We start from the raw sequence: 12,454 nt of genomic DNA, 5'->3' as shown, positions 1-12,454 counted from the left end.
CTTAATTTCTCTTTCTGATCTTTCATTGTTAGTGTATAGGAATACAAGAGATCTCTGTGCATTAATTTTGTATCCTGCAACCTTACCAAATTCATTGATTACTTCTAGTAGTTTTCTGGTTGCAACTTTAAGATTTTCTATGTAGAGTATCATGTCATCTGCAAACAGTGACAGTTTTACTTCTTCTTTTCCAATTTGTATTCCTTTTATTTCTTTTTCTTCTCTGATTGCCATGGCTAGGACTTCCAATACTATGTTGAATAAGAGTGGCGAGAGTGGACATCCTTGTCTTGTTCCTGATCTTAGAGGAAATGCTTTCAGTTTTTCACCATTGAGAATGATGCTTGTTGTGGGTTTCTTGAATATGGCCTTTATTATGTTGAGGTAGGTTCCCTCTATGCCCACTTTCTGGAGAGTTTTTATCATAAATGAGTGTTGAATTTTGTCAAAAGCTTTGTCTGCATCTATTGAGATGATCATATGGCTTTTATTCTTTAATTTGTTAATATGGTGTATCACGTTGATTGATTTGCGTATATTGAAGAATCCTTGCATCCCTGGGAAAAATCCCACTTGATCATGGTGTATGATCCTTTTAATGTGTTGTTGGATTCTGTTTGCTAGGATTCTATTTTGTTGAGGATTTTGGTGTTTATGTTCAACAGTGATGTTCGTCTGTAATTTTCTTCTTTTCGTGATATCACTGGTTTTGGTATCAGGATGATGGTGCCTTGTAGAATGAACTTGGGAGTGTTTCTTCCTCTGCAATTTTGTGGAATAGTTTCAGAAGGATAAGTGTTAGCTCTTCTCTAAATGTTTGATAGAATTCGCCTGTGAAGCCATATGGTCCTAGACTTTTATTTGTTGGAAGCTTTTTAATCACAGTTTCAATTTCATTACTCGTGATTGATCTGTTCATATTTTCTATTTCTTCCTGGTTCAGTCTTGGAAGGTTGTACCTTTCTAAGAATTTGTCCATTTCTTCCAGGTTGTCCATTTTATTAGCATATAGTTGCTTGTAGTAGTCTCTTACGATCCTTTGTATTTCTGTGGCATCAGTTGCAATTTCTCCTTTTCCATTTCTAATTTTATTGATTTGAGTCCTCTCCCTTTTTTTCTTGATGAGTCTGGCTAAAGGTTTATCAATTTTGTTTATCTTCTCAAAGAACCAGCTTTTAATTTGATTGATCTTTGCTATTGTTTTCTTCATTTCTATTTCATTTATTTCTTCTCTGATCTTTATGATTTCTTTCCTTCTACTAACTTTGGGTTTTGTTTGTTCTTCTTTCTCTAGTTGCTTTAGGTGTAAGGTTAGGTTGTTCATTTGAGTTGTTTCTTGTTTCTTAAGGTAGGATTGTATTGCTATAAACTTCCCTCTTAGAACTGCTTTTGCTGCATCCCATAGGTTTTAGGTTATGTTTTCATTGTCATTGCGGTATTTTTTGATTTCTTCAGTGAGCTCTTAGTTATTTAGCAGCATGTTGTTTAGCTTCCATGTGTTTGTGTTTTTTTACAGTTTTTTTTCCTGTAATTGATTTCTAATCTCATAGCGTTGTGATCAGAAAAGATGAGTGATATGAGTTCAATTTTCTTAAATTTACTGAGGCTTGATTTGTGACCCAAGATGTGATCTATCCTGGAGAATGTTCCACGTGCACTTGAGAAGAAAGTGTATTCTGCTGCATTCTGGTGGAATGTTCTATAAATATCAATTAAGTCTATTTGGTCTAATGTGTAATTTAAGGCTTGAGTTTCCTTATTTATTTTGTGTCTGGATGATCTGTCCATTGGTGTAAGTGGGGTGTTAAAATCCTCCAGTGTTATTGTGTTACTGTGAGTTTCCCTTTTTATGGCTGTTAGCATTTGCCTTATGTATTGAGGTGCTCTTATGTTGGATGCATAAATATTTACAATTGTTATATCTTCTTCTTGGATGGATCCCTGGATCATTATGTTGTTTCCTTCTTGTCTCTTGTAACAGTCTTTATTTTAAAGTTTATTTTGTCTGATATGAGTATTGCTACTCCAGCTTTCTTTTGATTTCCATTTGCATCGAGTATCTTTACCATCCCCTCACTTTCAGTGTGTATGTATCCCTAGGTCTGAAGTGGGTCTCTTGTAGACAGCATATATACAGGTCCTGTTTTTTTATCCATTCAGCCAGTCTGTGTCTTCTGGTTGGAGCATTTAATCCATTTACATTTAAGGTAATTATTGATATGTATGTTCCTATTACCATTTTCTTAACTGTTTGGGGTTTGTTTTTGTAGGTCTTTTTTTCTTCTCTTGTGTTTCCTGCCTAGAAACGTTCCTTTAGCATTTGTTGTAAAGGTGGTTTTGTGGTGCTAAATTCTCTTATCCTTTGCTTGTCTGTAAAGCTTTTGATTTCTCCACGGAATCTGAATGAGATCCTTGCTGGGTACAGTAATCTTGGTTGTAGGTTTTTCCCTTTCATTTCTTTAAATATATCTTGCCACTCCCTTCTTGCCTACAGAGTTTCTGTTGAAAAATCAGCTGATAACCTTATGGGGATTCCCTTTGTTATTTGTTGCTTTTCCCTTGCTTCTTTTAATATTTTACTCTGTATTTAATTTTTGTTAGTTTGAATAATATGTGTCTCAACCTGTTTCTCCTTGGGTTTATTCTGTATGGCACTCTCTGTACTTTCTGGAGTTGATTGACTATTTCCTTTCCCATGTTAGGGAAGTTTTTGACTCTAATCTCTTTAAATATTTTCTCAGACCCTTTCTCTTTCTCCTCTTCTTCTGTGACCCCTATTATTCGAATGTTGGTGTGTTTAATGTTGTTCCAGAGGTCTCTGAGACTCCCCGTGTCTTTTCATTCTATTTTTTTTATTCTGCTCCATGGCAGTTATTTCCACCATTCTATCTTCCAGCTCACTTATCCGTTCTTCTGCCTCAGTTATTCTATTGATCCCTTCTAGTGTATTTTTATTTTCAGTTATTGTGTTGTTTATCACTGTTTGTTCTTTAGTTCTTCTAGGTCCTTGTTAAACATTTCTTATATCTTTTCGATCTGTGCCTCCATTCTTTCATCAAGATTTTGGTTCATCTTTACTATTATTATTTTGAATTCTTTTTCAGGTAGATTGCTTATCTCCTCTTCATTTAGTTCTTCTTTTTGGTTTTTATTTTGTTCCTTCATTTGCAACATGCTTCTCTGTTTCTCATGTTTTGTCTAACTTTCCGTGTTCATGGTCTCTTTTCCACAGGCTGCAGGATTGTAGTTCCTCTTGCTTCTGGTGTCTGCCTCCTGGTGGGTGAGGTTGGACCATGGGCTTATGCAGACTTCTCGGTGGGGGACGACTGGTGCTTGCCCTCTGGTGGGTGGAACTGGGTTTTGTCCCTCTGGTGGGCGGAACTGGGTCTTGTCCCTCTGGTGGGCAGGCTGTGTCAAGGAGTGTGTTTTGAGGTAGTTGTGAGACCAGTATGACTTTATGCAGCCTGTTTGCTGATGGGTGGGGCTGTGTTCCTGTCTTGCTGGTTGTTTTGGCCTGAGGGGTTCCAGCTCTGGAGCCTGTAGGCTGTTGGATGGGGCCAAGTCTTGGTGCCAAAACGGGGACCTCTGGGAGAGCTCACACTGATCAATATTCCCTGGGGTCTCTGGGGCCTGTGTCCTTGCCCCCACAGTGAGTTACAGCCACCCCCCACCAACCCAGGAGACCCTCCAGGACCCCTAGTTAGGTCTACCCTGGTTCCTATGGAGGTATTGCTTTGTGCTGGGTCACGGTGCCTGTGAGTTCTTATGTGCGCCCTCCAAGAGTGGAGACTCAGTTTCTCCCAGCCCTGTGGAGCTATTGCACTCAGGCCCCACTGGCCTTCAACGCCAAATGCTCTGGGGGTTCTTCCTTTCACTTCCTGACCCCCAGACTGTCTTGGAGGGCATTTTTTTAGGTGGGAATGTCCCTGTGTAGCCAGCGTGGGTTTAATATGTTTTGGTGTGAGGGCTGTTTTTAATACGTATATCTGCCTCCTCTTTCCTCAGTGTATGCTGGCTATTATCGCATTGATAGGAGGTGTGACTGATGTTGTGGTGACCTGAGCCTGCACTGGGGCCTCCTCTTTACTCTGTGGTTGTCACGACCCTGTCAGGGGCAGGGCTTGCTCCATAGTTGTTGGAGTAGAGGCCCCCAAATCTGTTTCTGAGCTGTGTTTCTGATCTGTGATGTGAGGTAGGTGGGATTGGAGCACTCCCACTGGGAGAGAAGGCACTGAGTTTTCCTCCTCTGGAGGTGTTCACCTGTGAAGGTACTCTGGTGTCACTTTTTACCCCTTGTGCTGGCCAACAAATTACAGTTTTTGGAACAGCTCTCAGCCCCACCTAACTGTGGGTTTGCCGGCAATTGGTCCTGATGTCTGTCAGGTGTTGTTTACACCAGGCTACCAGTGCAGATCCACGGAAGTCAGGTCCCAGGACTGCAGTAGTCATGCACCTGGACCTGCTATGGGAGCTATGGTGGCAGCTCAGATTCTGGCCTGAACCAATCCCCATGTGTACATGTCCACAAAGACCACAGCTGCTAAAGCTAGACCAGTCTCAGCTGCAGGAGCACTCGTTTGTTCAGATGTTCTTCAGGCGCTGAGTTTACAAAGCTGGCCATGGGTGTGTAAATCCGTGGTTCCTACAGTTGCACAGAAAGATTTCAGCTCTTCTTCCTTAGTTGCATGGCCCCTGGAGCTCCGCTGTGGTTTCAGCGCCACCTCAGTTGCAACGAGAGATTTCAGCTCTTCTTCCTTAGTTGCACGGCCCCTGGAGCTCAGCTGTGGTTTCAGCCTCACCTCTGCTTGTCAGCCTCCCACCAGCATCTGCTCCAGATGCTGCCCCAGAGCACATGTGCCCACCCAGGTGGACAGTGGAGGCGGCAGCAGGTGGGGAGTGTGAGCGGCTCAGGTGGGAGCTGCTCCTTGTGCCCATGGAGGCAGGGGTCAGCATGTGGGGAAGAGGGCTCCCATGGGGGGCCCGCCCCTTGTGTGCAACTCAATAGTGGCACCCTGCTTTTATGGTGGTCCAGGCTTCTTCCACGAACGTTCCTGGTTGTGGAGCTCCTTACTCCTGTCCCTTCAGGCTGTCTCTTTGCAACCAACAGCAGTCCCCTCACTGTGTTTGCTCTCCAAACCCCACGTTCCAGAACCCAGCCTCCATCCACAATATCAGACACACACCTCAGGCTGGGGTGTGCAGGGCTGTGGCATGGACCCTCATTGGAGGTCTTATTCTGTCCTGCCTGCCACAGACCGGTTGCTGCAGTGTCCTCTGAGTCCCCAAAGCTTCCATTCTGTCCCAGCTGATCTTCCCGCCAGTGAGGGGGCTTCCCTGAGTGTAGGAACCTCTCCTCTCCTTCAGGCTCCCCCCAAAAGGTGCAGGTCCCATCCCGTTTTCTCTTTTCCTTTTTTTTTTTTTTTCCTTTTTTCATCTTACCTGGTTGCCTGGGTATTTTTCTTGTCCTTTTAGGTGTCCGAGGTCCTCTGCTAGTATTCAGCAGGTGCTCTGTGAGAATTGTTCCATTCGTAGATGTAGTCTTGATGTACTTGTGGGGAGAGGTGAACTCCACATCCTCCTATTCTGCCGTCTTGACTCCACATCAAGAGGTTTTAAAGGTCCTTGAATTTGATTAATGCCTAAACTATTATTATTGTCTTGCTTCACTGTTTCCCCATTTTTTAAATTTTCTGATTAAATTTATTCTTTGGAACTCAGGGAAGGCCTAGGAAGCTAACTGTTTTCTACAAACAAGAGGCAGGAGGAGAACATGGGGGGATCTGCCCTGGGAAGGCCTCATAGTGTCCTGCTTAGTTACACTTTCATGTACAATTCACACGTACAAATGTATCGACCACAAGGTCTGTTTCTTCCATATCCAATTAATTTATGTAATTGGTAGACAGCTAATGTTGATTTTCCCCAAAATTTTCATTGCAGTGCAAAATAACATTTGGGTATAAATTGATGTTAATGATTTCCATGCATCCCCAATAAGAAGCATTTACTGCCACACCAGGCTTTTTTTTTTTTAAGTTGTGGGATCACAGGGTGATAGAGACACAGTCCCTGCCCTTTATGAGACAATCTCTAACAGGTAAAATTGTCAAAGGAGAAAAATAATTGCAATGCACACCTTTTTTATATGATCCAGCAATCTCACTCCTTGGTATCTACCCAAATGTGTTGAAAACTTATGTCCATGTCAAATGTGCACACAGATGCTTATAGCAGCAAACCAAGGAAGCAACCAAGATGTCTTTCAGTAGATGAATGAATAAATAAACTCTGGTATATTCAGACAATGGAATATTATCAAAACATGAAAAGACATGGAGGAAACTTACATGCTTATTACTAACTGAGAAGCCAATCCAAAAAGGCTACATACTGGATGATTCCATTTATATAATATTTTAGAAAAAGCAAAGCTCTGGGGAAAGCAAAAAGATCAGTGGTTGCCAGGGTTGCAGGAATGGAAAGATTAATAGCAGAGTAAAGAGGATTTTTAGGGCAGTAAAACTACTCTGTAGGACACTACAACTAAATATTTGCCAACACTCAGAATATACAACTCCAAGAGTGAACCTCAGTGTAAACTATGAAATGTTGGTGATAATGATGTCTCAGTGTACGTTCGAGAATTATAACAAATGTATTCCTGTGGTGGAGATGCCGATAGAGTGGCTGTGCATGTATAGGGGCAGCAGCTAGATGGGAACCCTCTGTACTTCCTGCTCAGCTTTACTATGAATCTAAAACTGCTCTAAAAAATAAAGCCTACTTTAAAAACTATAACTGTAATCCTTCCAGCTCTAAAATATGATTATTCTAAATATTTTTAAGGGAGAAAAAAATCCGTGTTCATTGATTTTTAAAATCGGTTTTAAAATCCTATCTGTTTTGAGGCTCCAAACCAAATAAAACATTTTTTAAAATCCACATCTATTCTTTAAAAGTACTAAATATTTTTTATAATTTTAAAATGACACATACCTTTCATAGTTAAACAGATCACAGCACAATGATTTAGTCGACTGACATTTACATAACAGCAGGGTTTTTTAAAATTTTTATTTATTTGTTTATTTATTTATTTATTTATTTATTTATTTATTTATTTATTTATTTATTATATTTATTTTTTAATACTGAACTATAGAGTCCTGCTTGTCAAACTAATTTTTATCCTCTGGTCTGATCTACCAGCAGGTGGCCTGGAGACCTGAGGCTCAGAATGTCTATCACAAGAGATGACTCCGATCTCTCCTATGCCCTCCCCACGCCCTTCCTGCCCTGGCTGAGACATATGCACTCACAAGGAGAACCATGAGGGCTGCTCATGTCCAGGGTCATGGTCTGAGTGAGCAGTGAGGGCCCTGCCAAGAACTCTCATTCCAGTGGCTCATTGACCACTGAGTATGTTCGCCTTTGTGTGTATTAACCTACTGAACAGCCACAGAGATAAGTATGGAAGAAAGAGATGCCCCAGACAGAATAAAGAACTTGCTTGAATGGTAATGTTTCAGATCACAGACAACTCAGTGCCTTTTTTTTTTTCCATCAGTAACTGGAGTTTGCTGAGTTATAAACTGAGAAAACTGAATAATACATCATGGAGGGCAGCAGTCAGTTTATACTGAGGGTCTCTTTATTTCTGACCATTTCTTTACAAAATCCACCCAGGGAGAACTCCAACATATGTGTCTCAAGCTCGAATCCACCTAAGGAAATTTAGATTCATATTTCTGACTCTATAGGACACATGTCCCCAAAAGGCCTATTACCTCTCAGAGTTAACTTTTCCCTCTGCAATCCTGCACCCTCGCTTAATCACTTTTTCTTTTCACATTTACATTGAGCAGATATCTGAAACCATGGGTCTGTTTTCCCTTTACGATTCAACTATGTCCTAGATTTCAGTTTCCCAGTGCTCAGAAGAAAGCTTTTGATAGATGCACTCAGGTCGTTAGGGGTATTTCAGAGGTATATGATGGGCTGGGGATGATAGAATGTGTTATCTCCACAGTGCACACAGGAGCTGGAACTAATCCAGATGATCCTGGGACGTCCTAAGACACTCAGAATCTCAAACAGTTCAGCTCGACACTGTGCAAGTCTCCCAGGTTGGAGGATCCCCTGAGAGCTGTAACTCTCCTGAGGGACAGGATACAGCTCTTGACTTAAACCGGGCAGCCCAGAGGTGTGTCGCAGCAGCTTCTCCATGATGGCCATGGAGATGAGGTTTCCACGCAGGCTGAAGAACATGAGCTGGGGGCAACGGCTCAAGGCAGGCAGGATGGCCTCAAGATGGGAGTCCATGATCCCACACTGATCTAAATACAGTTCCTGGAGGGTGGCTGCAACTTTCTCCAACAGAACTGGGAGGAGCTCAGGACTAGAGTAGGTCAGGGAGATGCCACTCAGATCCAGGCCCTTTAGCTGACTGATGTTCGGACACTGGGACAGATGGCTCAAGTCTGAATCCGAAAGGAGGCAGTGAGTTATTGCAAGGTTGTCCAAGGTGGTTGTCAGACACCTGGGGAGAAAAAGAGGAATTATGTCTTAGAAACTGGGGTGGAAAGTGAACTTAAGGTGGGAGACAAGTGATCTGCCCAAGGCTAAGTTTGGTCTCACCATCTGATAATGATCAATACCCAGAATGCCCAGTCTCATTTTATCCTGAGTTCTTTCACCTTCTTTGTGTGACTGGATCAAGTCCACAGAACCTTGAAAGCTCTCTTTCCTCATCTGTCAAAAGGGTACAACATACTCCACATTCTTTTGAGGATGAATGAAGATAATGGAATGCACCAGAATATGCTCAGAGGAGAGCCTGACACCCTGTGTCAATCAAGAGTGGGCATCACTGAATTTTAATAGTAAGTGACATACCTAAAATTCTTCCTACTCAGGCTTCCTTCAGCCCATGCTTGGGCCACAGGCACCCATAACTCAGGCCAGGTGAGGCTTCTGGGTGACATGCATAGTGGAACAACGTGGGCAAGATCTCACAACATCAGCTGGGGTTGCCAGTCTACAGGGTCTTAGCTACATCCCTGCATCATCTGCAAACCATCTTCCAATTTTTATTATCCCTTTGTCTCCTGCTCCATTACTGTCATCTCCAGAATCATGCATTTTCCATATATTAAGTACCTTATCTGGAGCAAAAAACAAGCTTTTACAGACAGGGTATCTGAGAAAGGCTCAATGTGGTCACAAAACTGATGAGCACAGAGCTTCCATTGAGAAATGTTCAGGCCTGATGGAGTTTTCATTCTTTAAGGCCCCCTTCCTTTACCTATTTTCCTAAGTCATCTAAACAAAGATATCTCTTCCTAAAGAAGAAATCACGTACTCACACCCACTAGATCCTAACCTCTAGTCCATATCTTCCTAGCAGGGTGTCCCTTTCCAGAGACCCCATCCCAGTTTGGTCCCCTACCTTGATTTGTATGGTTATGTGATACCACACTTCAGGATAGACCAGCAAAGCGGACAGTGTGTTTCACATTCTAGTGTTGTGTTTGCTGTTACCTGGCCAGTGGTGCACACTCACCTGAGCATCTGGTCCAGGCAGCCTTCAAGGTAGGAGGGAGAGTCCATACGGATATCCCGGAGGTGGTGCAGCCTGAGGAACTGAGAGGTAATTTGGACAACATGCTGCTCCTCCTGTTCCTCAAGCGCAGGCACATGGATGTGGGAGAGAAGGAGTCTCTGCACATTACTCATCTGGCCCAGGAGAGGAGCAAACATGGCCAGGGTGGACAGATGCCAGGCGCAATTCACTTGTACCTCCTGGATACAGTCCAACTGCACCCTACTCAGGACCTTCACAATATTTTCCATGGGCATTGAAACGATCTTCAGTTTCTTACAGCACAGGTGTATGGAAGCTTTCCTCTCCTCCACCCACCTCATGAGGTAGGTGAGGAATCCATCCAGGGTCCTTTCTCTGAGGTGAAGTTCTATGAACACCACTAAGGGAGCCAAGGACTGCTCTGCCCTTGACCTGTCCTCAGCCACTGGTGCCATCAGAGTGCTTGAGTACCCATGGGCCCCATCTCCAGACCACATTCTCCAGAAGTCTTGTCCAGTATGCCTTAAATCCAGCACCTGCAGTTTGCACCTCCTGTGGGGGAAACAGCAGATTGGCAGCGATGGTTTAAGATCCACACATAATGAAACCACAGTCTCAGAATTTAGGCAACACTCAGACTTCCCACGTGTGCTTTTACTTCACATTCCTGACATCACCTGCTGTCTTGCCCTCTTCTTCCCTCTCTGCCTTACCTTCCTCCATTTCCTTTTCCCCTTCGATCCTTTCTTGTTCTCCACTTCTAGTACCTTCCTTCTAGTGATGCTTAAGCATCACTAGAAGGAGGTGGAGCATGTACTTTCAAGTTCCCTTGCATCTTAAGCACTCCTACGCTTCCGGAAGGCATTTCCCAAAGTGAGCTCAGCAATGGTCAAGGCCTCTGTGTTTCTTCATTGGAATCATCAGAAGCCTCTGGTCCATCCCATGTCCATCCACTCTCCTGACCCCAGGTGTCTCTTCAAAGACTCCCCAGACCCTACCAGGCTACCTGGATCAGACTCACCTGGGGCGCTCCTTCTGGGCAATCAGGATATCAAGCCCAGCCAGCACTGCTTGTAAGGTTCCCAGATGAGGCATCTTCATCAGGTCCCCCAGAGGCAGGCGGACAAAGGGCCAGGCTTGCACCATGGCCTTCAGGGTCTCACTGCGACTCCCATAGAATGCTTCCATGAACAGTGGGGGGAAGAGCTCGATGGGCAGATACTCCAGAGCAGTGATGTTTGAGGCCTCATCCCTCAGCAGGCTCATTCCCGCCAGGCCCAGGAGTCTGGGTGGGTTCCAGACACTCATCCTGACTCTGCTCCAAAAGGAATCCTGTGGAAACTTGCAGGGAACAAGGCATCTTTCTCAGTCAAGTATGAACACCCCTTAATCTGTCTTCTCACCTTGCAGAGGAACAAACTCATAGCCAAATCACTGCTCCAACAGTAGTGGAAGAGCCTCTGTTTAGCAGAATTTTACTCTAGTCTCTGTGGGCACAAATCCATAATGCTGCCTCTACAGGAACCAGAGCAAGCCTCCTTCCAAGGAGGTAGAAAACTAATGACTTACCCATTCATTTCCTTTCACTGCTTTGCTTAATTGTATTGCACTGGGAATTGGGTACCATGAGCCTGAAGGCTTACCCTAATGTTTTTGGTGAAAACTTTTAGAAAATCACTTAGGTCCCTAAAACTATGGGAATAAGAGCATTACGTGGCCTAACACAGCCTCCATCCTCAATTCCCACTGTTAACCGGGCTGGAAAAGATGAAGGACATACCCCTAAAATGAATGCTCTTTTGTGTACAAACTAAATATTTTAAATGTCAAGAAATAAAATTCCAAACAGTTAGATGTTTTCATTAAAAGGAAAATCTTCTTGGTTAAGATAGTTAAAAATGATATAAACCAAAGGACAAATCAAAATGTTGAGAATGAGGCAAAACTACACTGAGAGGCAAAACCAAAGCATTAAATTTGTTCATCGGAAAAGAAATAACTAAAGAAACCACTCTCCCTGCCATCCTGAGCTACATGGCACAATTCAAGACCAGCTGACCATACATAAGAGGAGAGTGTCCTTAACTGAGGTCTATAACTTACCAGCTCTGATGTGGTGGGCAGGGTGCTCAGTCCTAAGACCGGGTGGAGAACCCAGACAGTGACTCCAGAGGAAGAAGTTTCTGCATCTCTTCTTTGATGCCCCAGGGTTTTATAGGCCTTTTAAATCACATCTTCCCCATTTCCAACTACTAACAACCAATCAGAAAGCAATGCCTGATTAGATTCCAGACTGTCCATCAGGTTAATCCTGATTGGATCTTCGCTTACATCCTGATGGATTGATTGAATCTGATTTTCATTCAGAAGGGAATAAATGGGGGTAGGGGATTCAAGGACTCAATCATTGATTCATTGCACAAACATTGATTGAGTTTTACTAATAGGGTCAGTTATAGCCATGGGTGTGGGAAGAGATTATTGGTTCCTGATACTGGACAGAAACAACAAAACTAGAAAGCATCATTGTTGGAGAATCTTTGCGCAGATCAAACTAATCAAGATGTCCAACAATTAAAACATTATAAAAATATGGTGATGTCATTCCCAAAGGAAACAACATAAACTTCTATCTGCCTCAAGTTGTCACTTAGGTGTTATATAAGAAACATAGCAGATCATGAGCCTATTCAGGGAGCAATGGAAATGCAATAGGGGATATGCTTGGTACTCTGGGCTTAAGTCAGGGCTTCTCTGAAGCAGGTCAGGTCAAAATCACAATGAGAAGGAAGGGTGAGGACTGGGCAGTGTGGAGCCGGGCATTCTTAAAGGGACACTGTGAATGAATCAAGACAGTGTATAGTATGGGTA

General features: G+C 43.2%; 1 protein-coding gene across 1 annotated transcript; it reads right to left on the bottom strand.

Moving 5' to 3' along the window:
- Window positions 1–7,980: 7,980 nt before the first annotated feature.
- On the bottom strand, window positions 7,981–10,891 carry LOC137760507 (PRAME family member 15-like). The gene is made up of 3 exons (XM_068537497.1): window positions 10,605–10,891; window positions 9,563–10,135; window positions 7,981–8,539 (listed from the first exon to the last, which is right to left on the bottom strand). The coding sequence occupies exons 1-3, from the start codon at window positions 10,889–10,891 to the stop codon at window positions 7,981–7,983; spliced, it is 1,419 nt and encodes a 472-aa protein (XP_068393598.1).
- Window positions 10,892–12,454: the final 1,563 nt, after the last annotated feature.

This window comes from Eschrichtius robustus, chromosome 3 (assembly GCF_028021215.1).
Source record: "Eschrichtius robustus isolate mEscRob2 chromosome 3, mEscRob2.pri, whole genome shotgun sequence".
NCBI lineage: Eukaryota > Metazoa > Chordata > Mammalia > Artiodactyla > Eschrichtiidae > Eschrichtius > Eschrichtius robustus.
The sequence above is the reverse complement of the archived record's forward strand: the minus strand, read 5'-3'. Positions and strand labels throughout refer to the sequence as shown.

Coding starts and splice junctions, on each gene's coding strand:
- LOC137760507 (XM_068537497.1), bottom strand. CDS start 10,891: ATGAGTGTCTGGAACCCACCCAGACTCCTGGGCCTGGCGGGAATGAGC. Junction 10,136..10,604: donor GCCCAGAAGGAGCGCCCCAG/GTGAGTCTGATC, acceptor TTTCCCCCACAG/GAGGTGCAAACTGCAGGTGC. Junction 8,540..9,562: donor TGCCTGGACCAGATGCTCAG/GTGAGTGTGCAC, acceptor TTTTCTCCCCAG/GTGTCTGACAACCACCTTGG.